At 50.1% G+C, this 14,663-nt stretch overlaps 1 protein-coding gene across 3 annotated transcripts in view; it reads left to right on the forward strand.

Moving 5' to 3' along the window:
• Positions 1-14,663, forward strand: part of ERGIC1 (endoplasmic reticulum-golgi intermediate compartment 1) — a 101,964-nt gene that overhangs the window by 69,342 nt on the left and 17,959 nt on the right. For all 3 annotated transcript variants that reach the window (XM_017662910.3, XM_017662911.3, XM_073232253.1), the window contains 2 exons: positions 6,811-6,915; positions 11,332-11,392. In XM_017662910.3, coding sequence (XP_017518399.1) covers positions 6,811-6,915; positions 11,332-11,392 — 166 coding nt within the window. The remainder of the gene's footprint in view (positions 1-6,810; positions 6,916-11,331; positions 11,393-14,663) is intronic.

Genomic DNA, 14,663 nt, shown 5'->3' on the forward strand with positions numbered 1-14,663 from the left:
TTCTGCTTGCCCTATGGTAGCCTCTGCTCAGAACACCCTTTCTTTAATTCCTGACATGTGAATAAGCAGTTGTAAACTCACTGGCCACAACCAGCCCAAAGACAAGTTACATCTGTCCTGTATAGCATCCAAACATATCAGAGCCTATATCGAAAGACTGGGAATCCAGATTTCTGGCTTTTCAAGAGGCCTTTTTCAGAGGCTAGCCACAACTGGCAACAATGATCTAGAGCCAAGGGGCCTTTTAGACAGGGTGTGCGCCTTCCCTTCCCACAGGTACTGCTGGGTGGCTGCAAGGCTGCGGTGGGACACTGGGATGACAAGACCTCTCTCTCCGTCTCTCTCTGCCTGGTAGCAGGGCCTCTCCTCTCCATGTGGCCTCTCCTCTCCATGTGGTGTCTCCGTATGGTCTTTCTAGTAGAGTGGACTTCTGCGACAGCTCAGGGCTCCCTTACGTGTTAAAGCAGAGAATGTCACTTCTGCCACATTTTATTGGTTAAAGTAAGTCATGTGCCAGCCCAAGTTCAGGGTGGGAGAGGCTACCCAAGGGCACGGGTGCTGGCAAGCATTGTTCATGGGGGCTCTTAAGCAGATTGGCTACCACACAAGGTCTTTGCTGTGCCCCATGATTTAGATTTTATGGTGATTGTGATGAGAATGCATTTGAGGATTTTAAGCAGGGAAGCAATGCCATTGGATTTATGCTTAAGAACTATGCTATCTAACACAATAGCCATTAGCCACATAAGGCTATTTAAATTTAAGTTCATTAAAATTAAATAAAATGAAAAATTCAGTTTCTCAGTCCCACTGACCACATTTCAAATGCATAATAGCCACATGTGGTTGGTGGCTACCATACTAGACAGCATGGATAGAGAACATTTCCATCATTAGGGAAGGTTCTACTGGACAGCAAAACTTTAGAATGACTCTGACAGCCGCGTGGGGATATTCTGAAGGGGCCGAGAGCAGAGGTCATGGGCAGTGGCTGCGCAGTGGAGCTGGAGAGAAGTGGCCAGATAGGGATGTGGAGTCAAGGTTGGATTAGATATGGGTGGTGAGGCAAGAGCAGAATCAAAGAAATCACTTAGATTTTTGTCTTTACAACCAGGTGGTCCCATACTCTAGATAGGGAAGCTTGGGAAAGCATGGCTTCTTGGGGAGTGCGGCTGGGAATCAGTAGTTCACTTCTGGACACGTTTTCTTTGGGATTCCCATTAGAGATGTTAAGTTGGGAACTGGATGTGTGTTGTTGGCATTCAGGAGGGAGTTCTGGCTGGAGATGTAAATGTGGGGGTCATTCGTGAATAGGTGACACTGGCAAGTCGTTCAGTCTAGGTCAGTGCTACTCAAAGTGGGGCCCCCAGACCAGTAGCGTCAGCATCAGCTGGGAACTTACTAGGAATGCAGATTCTTAGGCCCTACCTCAGATCTCCTGAATATGTGATAACAAGCCCTCCAGGGGATTCTGCTGTCTGACATTAGAGGATCATTGGTTTAAGCAAGACCACCTCAGGAGAGGATGTAGAACGTTGTTCTAAACTGGAGTCTGCAGGCATCCCAAGGGGTGCAGACTGAATTCAAGGGGTCTGAGAACTTGGGTGGGGATAAAATGACAAGCTTATTTTCATTAAGCTCTAACTGAAATTCAGCATTTTCTTCTATGATGAATGTGGGCAACAAGCCATAGTAGTGTTAGCAGCGCCCATGACTTTGTCACCAATAGAAACTGCTGGCATTTTTATCACGTTAAAATCGTCGCAGATAATTTTGAGATGCTGTTTACATTCATCACTACTTTGAAATTATAGTAATTGGTTGACCCATAACCAGGTCTTATTATTTGCTGCATTAATAAAGAAGCATATTCAAATATGTTTTTTATATTTTAATTATTTAAATACCATTTATTTCCTAATATAATAATCCTATGTATTTTATGCAGTGAAAGCATTTTAAGCATTTAAAATATAGGGGTCATAGACTACCAAAGGGTCCATGGCTCCCAAAATGTAAGAACCTAAAATCTGGGGCGCTCCAGTGTGTAGGAGTAGGACAATGAGTTGGTGACAGAAGGAGGATCAGCAGCCGGGCAGGAAGGAGGAAACCAGGGATGGGCGGGCCCTGGAGTCTAGAGGGAGGGGTCGGGTGCTGCTGTGAGGACAGGTGGACCACTGACCCGTGAGCTTCAGGGAAAGCCAGTGACATGGGAGAGAATGGGGCTGCTGTACTGCCTAGTCCTTGCAAAGCAAAGCAGGTGTGGGGCCCAGGCACAGTGGCAGGTTGTCCTTGGAGAGGAGGGAGAGCAGAGTTGTGGGCTCCGTGCATGCCGGTGGGTGAATGGGTGGCAGCCCAGGCTCCAGCTTGGCCTCCAGTGCCCTCTCTTGGCTGCTCCCTGACAGGTCTCATTGCTGTGGGCCCCTCCCCTTCCCGTAACCCCCTCTTCTGTCACAACCCTTAGTTGCTCTTGTCTCTCCCACTTCCTAACTTCATTTGACCCTCACCCTGCCCCCCTGCTAATTCACTCATGCATGATGCTACTGAGTGCCTACTGTATGCCTGGATGCAGTGCTGAGAGAAGCAGCTGTGAACCCTGGCCTTGTGGTACTTACAGTCTATTATGGGGTGACAGCCAACCCACAGTTAAACAAACAAGCAAATGTTTAAGTTTGATGAAGCGGTTGTGAAGAGAACGAAGGGGGTGTTATGGTGGAGAATAAAGAAGGACACCCACTGAGACACAGTCCTAAGGGAAGACCTGTCTGAGGGATGGCAGTTGAAGAGGAACAGACACACAGGCACAGCTCTAATAGTGGGGGCCTCCTCTAGGAGAGTATGATCCCTGGGTTAAAAAAACATGCATGCCCTGTGAATGAGGAGGACCACGTTTACTCAGCACCTAGCCTGGGTTGGGCACAGGAGAAAGAGGGTGACCACCCAGGAGACAGCCCAGTGCCACACCCTCCTGCCATTGTCCAACATGTCCACGACTGTGTTCGGCTCCCCTCAGACAGGCTGTTGAGGGGCTCCCAGCTGGTTCTGGGTGAATTGGAACCTGCTCTTTGGGGTCAGACAGTCCTGGGTTGAGAATCCTTGCTACAACGGTCACTGGTTAAATGCCTCTGAGAATTCAGCCTCTCTGAGCCTCGGTTCCATCATCTGTAAAATGGGGATAATAATACTGCCCTCATAAGTTGTGAGACATGAACAAATTTAAATGTGGAAAGCACTTAGAGCAGTGGGATGGGGACAGACCTTGGTGCCCCTTCCCTGGCCTGCCGCATCGCCCATCAGTGGCATTGTCCATGATCTCATCAGCTGGCACTCACCATCAGCTGGGAGCAAATGTGCTGGGAAATGGGTATGAATCGCCCAAGCAATGGGTCTTCCGTGGTTGCAGTGGGCCAGGGATTTGAGGAAAGGGTCATGCCAGCTTTCACCTCACGGCTGCTGCCTATTGGACTCTGCCCCAGGCCTTTACCCACAGTAACTCACTTAGTCTCTGCAACAGCCCTGAGGACACGGAGGCACACGAGATGAAGTAGCCTGCTCTAGGGGCTGCAGCCATGAGTTGAACCCAAGCAGCCTGGCATCAGGGCCCCTGCTCCTTCCCTATGTCCTCCTGGTGCTTCTTTTGCCAGGGTTGTGGTCATATGAGCTGTGACCAGTTGAATCCATTCACTCCAGGTCATGGCTCAGGCCACCCTGTGCCCCCAACTCTTCCTAATTAAGGGTTCATGCCTTCTAGGGCTCTGATTCAAGGGGTGCTCAGATAAGAAAGCCAGCAGCAACAGCATGGTGACAGGTATGGTCTGCAGCTGGCCCTCGCCCCTTAATCTAGCATCAGGGTCACCTGTGCCCCTTGGCCTTTGTCCATCCATCAGGAAGTTGGCCTTCAGTCAGATGTCAGAGTTCCTGTGTTTTGAGCTGCACTGGCAGCCCCAGCAGCCTGACTCCTCGCTTAATCACCCAGCCCCCCAGAAGGAGGACAGAATGGGCTGGGGTTTGGAGCCTGGCTGCCTCTATATGTTTTTAAAATCCATCAGAGACACTGACGTAGGTTCCCAAGTCACAGGCTCTAAAAGTGTCATCTTTTCTTTCTTCAGCCCCACGTGTGCTGGCATGAGTCAGCCACCTAGGATGGAGTCCTTGGGGAGAGGGAGTGGATCACTGAGTCACAGTCTCTCAGGGTGGCAGCGGGTGGCAGCACGCGGGAGCGTGCCTTTTTAACTCTCTGTACTCTGGGAGCTCCAGGCCCAGGCCCCAAACCGGATTCTGAGCTCTGCCCGTGGCCTGGTCCACAGGAGGCCCTGTGTCACTGCATAGAAAAGATCTGAAGGACACATTCCAGACACTCGTGGTTTCTTCCTTTGGGGGTGGTAGGCAGTGGGGACTATAGTTCTGACTTTACCATGTGCATTTTTATAATACAAGTGTATCCAGATATTATTTATATATAAGTAAAAAAAGGTTTTTAAATACAGTGAGCTTTTCCCCATGCCTTGCCTGCATATACACTGTTCCTTCTCCCAGGAGAGCCCTTCTCTCTGAGCTCCCATGACAGACATGTTCAGCCTACAAACCAACCCAGTAACAGCTGCCCATCAGCTTCGCACTCATCACCTCATTTAATTCTCCCAATTGCCCTTTGTGGTTATCATCCCCATTTTGTCGATGGCGAAACTGAGGCACAGGGTGATAGCTGACCTTGCCCAAGGCCCCCCTCCTAGGAAATTGGGGCCAGACCAGAGTGTAAAACTCAGCTGCTGCTCTACCACTGGGCCCCTGCAGCCCAGCTCCCAGACGCCATTCCACACACGGTAGGCTCTGAGCTTGCTGAGGCTGGGCCATGCCCCCTCAGCCTGGTACCTCCCACATCATTCCAAAGCTCAGGCCCTAGAGAAGGCAGAATAGTCCTGCAGGAAACTCACACCTTATGTTAAAAACCAGCATGCTTACAAAATAAGCAGACTCTGACGGACTGCTGCTAGCCATCAGCCATATTCCTTCCTCTAATGCGGTAAACTTTCATTGGACTGGAATACAATAAACTCTGAGTTTTTCAGAGTACATCTGGGGCCTTTGCCAAACAGCCCCACCTCCCTCATGCCTCTTTGTTTCCTGCCACTGCCACCTCCCAGGCTGCTCTTTAATTCAGCATTCAATGATACCAAACTTCAAGTTCCTTACTGCTGCCCACCAAGTGGGCAGTTTTGGACCACCACCTTTGCTCATGCCCTTCCCTCTGCCCAGATGCCCTTCCCCCTATAGGGCGGCCTCATCTTCAGAGCCTTAGCACAAGGGGATCCTTTCTACTAAGAAGCCCTGTCTGAACACCCCCAGCTGAGTTAGGGGTCCTCCTCATGACCCCCACAGTCTCTTCATCCTCTGGTCCAGTTTGGATCACACAGTCTCATTTTCTGTTCCAAGTCTATGTCAGGCAGGCCAGGGGCTCCTCCAGGGCCAGGCTCTTATCTGGGTCATCTTCCCAAACCTGGCACATCCTGAAGGATGGGCTTCCTGTGGCCATCACCAGCCCAGGGCTGCGGGGGTAAATGGGCCAGGCGTCAAGGAAGGGAGCATCCTGTCCTGCTTCAGTATGCCGAGTCTGGAGTCCAACAGAGATGAGTTTGAACTGCAGCTCTTGGCATGTGACATTAGTAACTTTCTTTACTGCTCTGAGCTTCAGCCTCCTTTTCTGCAAAATGGGAATTACCAGCTGTCAAAGTCAAAAATGCTGTTTTAAGGATTAATGCCATTCATTTGTTTGTTCATTCATCCAATACTTGTCTTTTGAGCACTTGTCATCTGGGGTATACAGCATCAAATAAGACAAAATCCCTACCATCGTGGAGCTGATGTTCTCATGGGAGGAGAAAGATGAGAACTAGATGAGGGTAAAGTGGCAGGTGATGTTGAGTGCTTCAGCAGGGTGGGGGCGGGGTGGGGTTTGGGGCAGGGGGGCCAGGAGGGTCCTTGAGCAGAGGCCTGAGGGAAGCAAGGGAGGGCCATGTGGAAGAGGCTTCCAGGAAGGGGGCATGGGCACAAAGGCCTGAGGGGGACCATGGTGGCACCGTTCCCAGGGCAGCAGGGAGGCCAGCACCACCAGAGGGAGGGAGCAGAGGAGGACATGAGGATGTGGCTTCAACTCAAGAAAAGGGAAGCCTTGGAGGATTCCAAGCAGAGGAGTGACACAGTCAAATGTAGGGTTGGAAAGGACCCCTCTGGCTGCTGTTGGGGAAAGGCCTAGGGGTGCCAGTGGCCGGAGCCGGGAGCCCACTGGAGAAGCTGCCAACACTGTCCAGTCAGGGAAGCAGTGAAGTCTTGAGAAGGTCATCCTGGGCGTCTTGAAGGTGGGGCTGACAGCATTTCCCAATGGGGAGGAGATAAGGTGTGAGAAAAACAGGAGGCTAGCAGGGCAAATTTAGGAGAGTGATGCTGTTGACTTGGAGATCGAGGAAGTTCCGTTGGTCTGCAGGCCTCAAGGTCATCACTTGGCCCACCACGGGCCAGCAGCCAGGGAGCTGATGGTGGGCAGTTGCCATTTCGAGCCCTGGCCTTGTGCCATGTGCCCAGCTGAGGGCTTCACTTGCATTCTCTTACCCCAAAGCTCCAGCAGCCCCCTCTGTAGCCCCATTCTACAGATGAGGAACCTGAGGTTCGAAGACAGGCGGTGGCTCCTCCAGAGTCCTACCGCTTAACCAAGCTGGGATCCGAACCCAGATCTGTGTGACTCTAAGGCAACGACCTGCACCCCACCCTCTGGGGCAGCCAGCCCGACTCCTGAGGCTTGCATCTCTCCCCCAGGTCCCAGGCAACTTCCACGTGTCCACGCACAGTGCCACAGCCCAGCCACAGAACCCGGACATGACCCATGTCATCCACAAGCTCTCCTTTGGGGACACACTGCAGGTGAGTGGGGCATACTCAAAGTGGGGGTCTGGAGGGGTGCTTACAGGGGTTGTGTCAACCCAAAGCCTCTGTCCTCCATGGACACAGAGAGATGTCCTCCAGAGGTGTCACTCGCTTTGACTCTCTGCTCCATCCACCAGCTCTTGTTTGTCATTCCTCCTGAGGGTGGGCCTGCAGTCTCATGGACAGTGCGCTGCACTTAGAACCTCGGTTGAGACCAGGGGGCTCGCTTGTCCTGAGCAAGGATTAAGTGCTAGTGCTTTCTCCGTGAAGTAGGAAGAGGCCAGGGAAGCCATTTGTCCAGGTCCCCCAGCAGACCTATTCAACTTGAGTCTATCTAGTCCATACCCCTCCATGGCCCTCCCCACCTTATAGCTCAGGGCTGGTGCCCTGAGATAAACAGGGCTAATGTGGCAAGTGATGTGCTCTGGGAACCATTGTTAGATTGAGGGGCTGCCTCTAACAGGCCCAGGCCCACAGTTTTTCACCCTTTTCCACAATGCAAAGGAACCCCACCCTGACCAACTGACCTCTGCTGGCCAAAGGCCAGGGAGCTGTGAGGCTTTCTCTCCTCCACCCACCGTCAGAGGCCTGAAGGTAGAGTCCGTTACACCCTATTTGACAAAGAGAATTGGGCCTTAGAACAGGGAAGTGACTGCTCCAGCCGCAGTGCTGGGATTGGGAACCTGGGTCCTGACCCCAAGCCTTGCTTGAGAATCCTGTTTCCTGGTTGAGGGTGCTGGAGGGTGGGGGGTCCTCCAGGCATGGTGACATACACAGGGCTCATACAGGCCCACAGCACACACACTTATATGTTATACCACTTATGTGCACACACACCTGCTCAGACTCAAACACATACTCATGAGACATGCAAAGATGTGCGCTGACATATGTGTGCTCATACATATATCCTAAGAGCCATCCTTAAACATACCCCACAGGTGCATACAGACCCTTGCACAGACGCTGCACACACACACACACCTGGGTGTACTCACAAGCATTTCCCCACCACATGTACACACCCCACCCAGAGACACACACAGACTGTCCCAGGCTGGCACATCTCACATACAGACGTACCCACATATACCATTCCCTGTTCACACATGCATGCTGCACACATCTGCTTGTGACAAGAACACCTGATGTTGGTTGAATGCTTCCTGTGGGCCAAGCACTGTCTTTTACAAGCACAACCTTCTTTTACTCTCCCAGTGGCCTAAGAGGTGGGTATTTTGTTGTCTCCACTTTCCAAATGAGGAAACGGGCACAGAGAGGGTGCAGTCTGCTCTAGGGCTCAGTCATCACCTTTTCAGCCCCTTTGGAGGCCCCAGAGGTTTTCCTTAGGAGCAGAGAAGGCCCAGCCTTCCATGGGCCAGACTCCCTGTCTACACGTGGAGAAGGCCCCACCCTGAGACTGTGGACTCCTTTTCTGCAGGCGAATTCACACAGGATTTGCCACCCACCCTCTTCCCTCTCTCCATCCAAGGGGCTGTTGTGTGGAGGATCCCCTGCCTGCCTTTCTGGGTTCAGATCCTGGCTCCACCACTGACTAGTTGTGTGACCTTGGACAAATTACTTTTTCTTGCCGACCCTCAGTTATCTTGTCTGTAACATGGGGACAGCAATAGTAGCTGTCTCATAGGACTATGGTGAAGATAAATGGGCTAAAGCACCTAAAGCTCCTAGATCAATGGCCGGCATAGAGGAGGGTGGTCCAGGAGCTGGGCTGTCACCATTGTTACTACCTGTGCGCACACTCTGTGCCAGGCCCTGCAGGATAGAGCATGCTGCCAGCCCTCAAGGGGCTCACACAGCCACAGAGGGACGGGGGCTTACAAACCCCAGGCAGGCAGTGGGCAGAGCACAGCCCACGTGCTGAGCTTTGGACAGCACCCTGGTGGCCAGTACCCCCACCAGCTCAGCAAACCCTCACAGCGGCCCTGAAAGTGAGGCACTGTCAACCCCACGTACACGTGGGGAGACTGATACCTGCAGTCGCGAGTCCGGGATCATGCAGATCTGCAGAGCCAGAATTCCAACCCAGTCTTTGCAGCTCATATACTCCTTCCTCATTGGAACCTTTGACCCCTTCTGTTCCTTCCCTAGAGGACAGCGATGTAGACAATGCCTTGCGTCCTCTTCACAGCTCGCTCAAGAATGCTGGATGGGATTTCTTTTTCCTGATGAGGAACCTGGGTCAGAGAAATTCAGCCCCAGGTCTTCCTTTGCAATGGATCCATGAGACCCTTCCCAGATTTCTGCTCTGTGCCAGGCCCTGGGGATAGAGGGATGGACAGACAACATAGTGTCCTCCCCCTCAAGTGAAGAAGAGATCAAATGTAAATAAGCATGATAACCTAGGGCAAGGGCTAAGAACAAGAGAAGCATAGGGTTCTGTGCAGTGATATGGGGACAGGGACAGGCTGCCCCCCAGCCTGGGAGGTCAGGGAAGGTGACCTCTAAGGTGACATCTAAGCCAAGCCCTGAAGGGTGAGAAGGATTTGGCCAAGCACAGGACAGAGAAGTCTCATGGGCAGGGGCTTCTTACACATCTCCCATTCCATGACACCCCCAACCGGTCATTTTCATATAAAAGAACCTCAAGTTTACTTACAGAAAAAATGGATCAGCAAGTGTTCACAACACAGAACGCTGTTCTGTACGTGAGATGGCAGAGGCTGGGAGATGAGAGAGAGTTCATCAGAGTCAGCTGAGAGGGCTCAGTGTCCACCGGGAGGGGTAGCGCAGAGCTAGGTGTTATGTGTGGTGAGAGACCTGTGTTAGATTTGGGAAAGGGGGCTGACCAGGGCAGGCTGGTGGCTCAAAGCACCCATCTGCTGTGTTTTACATGGGCCCATGGGGCAAGACTGGGGAAACAGGTGAGAGAGGCTGTGGCCAGGCCCAGGGGAGACGAGGCAGGGGAGCTGGGGCAGGGAAGAGAGACGGGGGAGGGAGAGGGAGCAGTTGCTCTGGGCCACTGGCAATACAGAAGGACAGTAGCAGCCTTCTGCTTAGTCATTGTTATGGTGGAAACTTCATTTTCCTTAAATGTAAAAAACTTAGCTGAGGGTCCATCTACCCATCTATTACCCACCAGTATTTATTGAGCACCTACTGTGTGCTGGGCCTTATGCACATTGGTGAGGCTCCTGCCCATGTGGAGCTTATGGTCAAGAGGGGAAGACAAGGTAGTCAGATAATCACACAAATGAATGTGAGGGGACCATGATATGCAACAGTGGAAGGGAACATTCTAGCAATCTTGTCTTTGTAAACCAGTCAGAGGTTAGAAACCAGACTTCAGACTGTCAATCCCAGGACAGCAGTGGACACATTTTCCTTTCCTTTGGGTTTGTTGAGAGCTTGCGGTTCTGTTAAGTACTCAGTGAACATCAGCCACCTGAAACTAGGAGTAGGAGTCAGGTCACCAGCTGCTGACCACTTGTCCTGGAATGGCCCTCTCTGCATAAGCCTGTCCCCACCTACCTTTCTAACCTCACTCTGTCCCACTCTTCCCCACTTCCTCTCTCGTCTTAGGGCCACATGGGACCCTGCCTGTTCCTCAGGCTCCAGTCTCATGCCTTTGCATGTGCTCCTTGCCTGATTAACTTCCCACTTTCCTACAGATCTTGATGTTAATGTCACTTCCTCCAGGAAGCCCTCCAAGGCTGTCTATCTCAGCACCCCTCTTATGCACGTCCATGGTGGCATGCCCCATGTACCATGTGGGCCTTGTCCTGCTGTAGATTCTCCTTAAGGCTGACCTTCTTTCCCTTCTTCCTCAGAGAAGAGACAGGCTGTTCCTTCAGCCCCACTGTGCAGCTGCCACGAGGAGACATCTCCTCAGCACTGTTGTATATTCTCCACAGCAGACATTGCAGGAGGCAAGCAGCCCTGGGTTCTTTACAGAGGGCTGTGGGGATCTCACAGGTTGCGTGCTGGGACCCAGAACCTTTCCTTGTGTTTTCTAAGTGGCTTAATGGAAAGAGCTCAGGATGGAGATCAGACAGACCTGAATTCAGAATTTGGCTCAGCCACTTATCATCTGTGGGATGCTGGACAAGTTCAGGTGCTTCTCCAAGCCTTGCTCTGCTCTTCTGTAAAGTGGGCTCAATGGTACATTGTTAGGGACATTAAATGAGATGACACAAAGTACCCAGGACAAAGTGGCACCATAGGAGGTGCCCAAGATGGGAAGCAAGCTAGTACCTACCACATGCCAGACCTATGCCATGTCTGTATCTTGTTCCCCCACAACTTGTTTACAAGACTGACCATGCTGGGTCCCCATTTTATATATGGATAAGGCCCCTAAACCAGGTTGTACCTGGCCAGCACTCACGGCCAGGGCCAGGCCTGGAGGGGGCAGCATCTTGGGGTCAGTCCCCTCACTGTGCTTCTCCACAGGTCCAGAACGTCCATGGGGCTTTCAACGCTCTTGGGGGAGCAGACAGACTCACCTCCAACCGTATGTATCCAGTGTCCCTATCCTGACTGGGAACAGCCTTCTGCCCTGGGATTCCCAGTGCAGTAGAGAGGGAAAGGGGGAGAGGAGAGGGAACCTTTACGAAGCACTCCATTAATGTATTAATGCTTCATTCCCACAGCTAGCCTGTAAGGAAGGTGGAATTATCCCTATTTTACAGAGAAGGGAAAAAAAGCGACTTACCCTCAGGAGAGTATGCGACAGCCCTGGGTCCCTCGTACATGCTCAGTGGATACCAGCTATTAATCATCAGTGGTCATCATTAGTGCCCATAATTGTGCTTAGTTGAGCTAATCGCCTCAGATCCTGCAGGGAGTGATGGCCCAGCCAGAATCCATCAGCTCCAGTGGCAGCACTAGAACAGGGCTCTGGGTGGCTTGCTCAAGTCTGACCACTTGTGCCACATTTCCCACCCCACCCTGTCCTCCTCCCTGAGCTCTCTCCCCCTCAGCTGGCTGGCCCCCTGGCCCAGATTAAAGGGGGCTCCACATCTTTACACGCTGGCAGAAGAGCGTACACACCTACACACATGCATGCATGCATACCTGGGGCCTTGGGCGTGTGCACAGAATGGGCCAGGGAGGCCTGTCTGCTCAAGTGGATCCACCCACTAGATACTACAGGACAGGTTACCTTGGCTTTTCTTATTTCTTAAAATCTGCCCCCTAATAGTAAGAAATTAAAGCAAAAGAAATCAAGTTTTTCATTTCTCTTTGCTCCTGTGAATCCTTGTCCATGAGTAGAAGTCAGTTTTTCAGAGCATAGCCAGCAGTTGACCTTCTGATAGTTGTACTTGGCATTGTTATGTAACAACAGTCTACAGTTTTTCCAATACAGTAGTAGAGGCACGGCTGCCCACTAGCAGCTCTGCCATGCTTTATTAAGCCATTGTCTTTTCAAGAGAAATATCTATTGCTTTGTTTATTGTTACAGTAATGGCTCTGATATTTATGGCATTTGTTTTACATTAATTATGCCCCTGCCTTCCAGCTAGGTGCACGCCCATTCATACCGCCTCCCACAGTGTATGAGTATACACCAGTACCTCCAGGTACTGTAAATTAGTTCAACCATTGTGGAAAGCAGTATGGAGGTTCCTCAAAAAACTAAAAATAGAAATACCATTTGACCCAGGAATTCCACTCCTAGGAATTTACCCTAAGAATGCAGGAGCCCAGATTCAAAAAGACATATGTACCCCTGTGTTTATTGCAGCACTATTTACAATAGCCAAGAAATGGAAGCAACCTAAGTGTCCATCAGTAGATGGATGGAGGAGAGGATTCTTTATATGGTGGCATAGTCATCATAGTTCTGTGTAAGGGCACCAGGTTGTCCCTGGGTAGCCGTCCACTCGTGCTTGCAGTTAGCATGGACCCCTCAGCTCTGATACTGAAACAGGATCAAGCTAGGAAGGACCCAGTGTGTGCCAGCTGATGGAGGCTGTGGCTAGAAAACCTTGCCTGCTCTGGGGCTAGAGATGAAAGCCATCTCAGGCTGACTTCAGTGGAAAGAAAAATGTGTTCAGTCAAGTAACAGACAGCCAGAGGCAGGGCTGGCTGCCTTCCTCATTTCCTCAGCTCTCAAGCCCAGCTTCCACACGCGGCCTATGCCTTTATGGGTCTCTCTGCTCCCAGATCTTCTCGTAAGAACTGCTTCTTGTCATTTAGATCTCAGCTCAAATGCCACCACCTCAGAGAGGCCCTCCTTGACCACCTTATCTAAAGTAACCCGACTTCTAATAACAAACCTGTTGTTCTTCCTCACACAGACCACTCTCTTTGAAGATCCTGAGGAGTGACTGTTGATGTGTTAGCTTTGATGATGGCATTGTGGTTATTGTGGGTCGTTTTGTTATTTTTTAAGTGTCTTTGTCTTTTATGGACCCATAACTAAAACATTTGTGGATGAATTGATGTGAAGTTTGGGATGTGCTTCAAAAGAAAATGGGAGAAGAACAGTGGGGTAGAGATGAAGCAAAATTAGCTGTGTTTTGTTAATTGCTGAAGCTGGGGGATGGGTACATGGGGGTTCATTATACAATCCCCCACTTTTTATATGTTTGAGTTTTTCCATGCTAAGATGTTTGGAGAGGGGAACAAGCAGCGCCTAGGAGGGATCAGCTGACAAGGAATCTATGTAGGCATTTGACAGATTACATCAAAGGCCTTAAAAATGGTCATTGCTTTTGAGTCATCAATTATACTCAAAGGAGAGTAAGCTAGGGAAATAAGAGTGTGCAAAGATTTAGGAAAATAACATTCATTAGGTTATTGTTTATGAGTGAAAATGAGGAACAGCGTCAGTGTCTAGCCACAGAGACTTGATTGAGTTCATTGTACGTGGCCATGCTGGGAGATGCATGCAGGCACCGTCCATGATGTGTCAGAACCTCATTGGATTTCAGGCAGCAACATGTATTGAGCAATTACTATGTGGTAGGCACTGTGCTAGGGATATGGCAGTGAATAAAACAAACATTGTGGAGTTTACGTTGTGTGTCTTGGACCTGAAATGGTATCTGTGATGCTCAATTCTTAGAAAAAGGTACAGTATGATCCAATTTTAGGAAAACATATATATAAATATAAGTCTGGCAGGTTATACATAAGAATGTGAACCCATGGTTTTCTGTGATGGTCGATTTGTGTACAATTTTTTTTCTTTATGATCATCTGTGTTTTATACAAATTTCTTTTTCTTTTTTTTATTATGATATCATTAATATACAGTCACATGAGCAACATTGTGGTTACTAGATTCCCCCCATTATCAAATCCCCACCACATACCCCGTTAGAGTCACTGTCCATCAGTGTAATAAGATTCTATAGAGTCTTCCCTGTGTTATACTGCCTTCCCCATGCCTGCCCCCCCTACATTATGTGTGCTAATCGTAATGCACCTTATTCCCCTTATCACTCCCTTCCCATCCCCCACCCACAGTCCCTTTCCCTTTGATAACTTTTAGTCCATTCTTGGGTTCTATGAGTCTGCTGCTGTTTTGTTCCTTCAGTTTTTGCTTTGTTTTTATACTCCACAGATGAGTGAAATCATTTAATACCTGTCTTTCTCCACCTGGCTTATTTCACTGAGCATAATACCCTCTAGCTCCATCCATGTTGTTGCAAATGGTAGGGTTTGTTTTCTTCTTGCGGCTGAATAATATTCCATTGTGTATATGTACCACATCTTCTTTATCCATTCATCTACTGATGGACACTTAGGTTGCTTCCATTTCTTGGCTATAGTAA

This window comes from Manis javanica, chromosome 1 (genome assembly GCF_040802235.1).
Source record: "Manis javanica isolate MJ-LG chromosome 1, MJ_LKY, whole genome shotgun sequence".
NCBI classification, from domain to species: domain Eukaryota; kingdom Metazoa; phylum Chordata; class Mammalia; order Pholidota; family Manidae; genus Manis; species Manis javanica.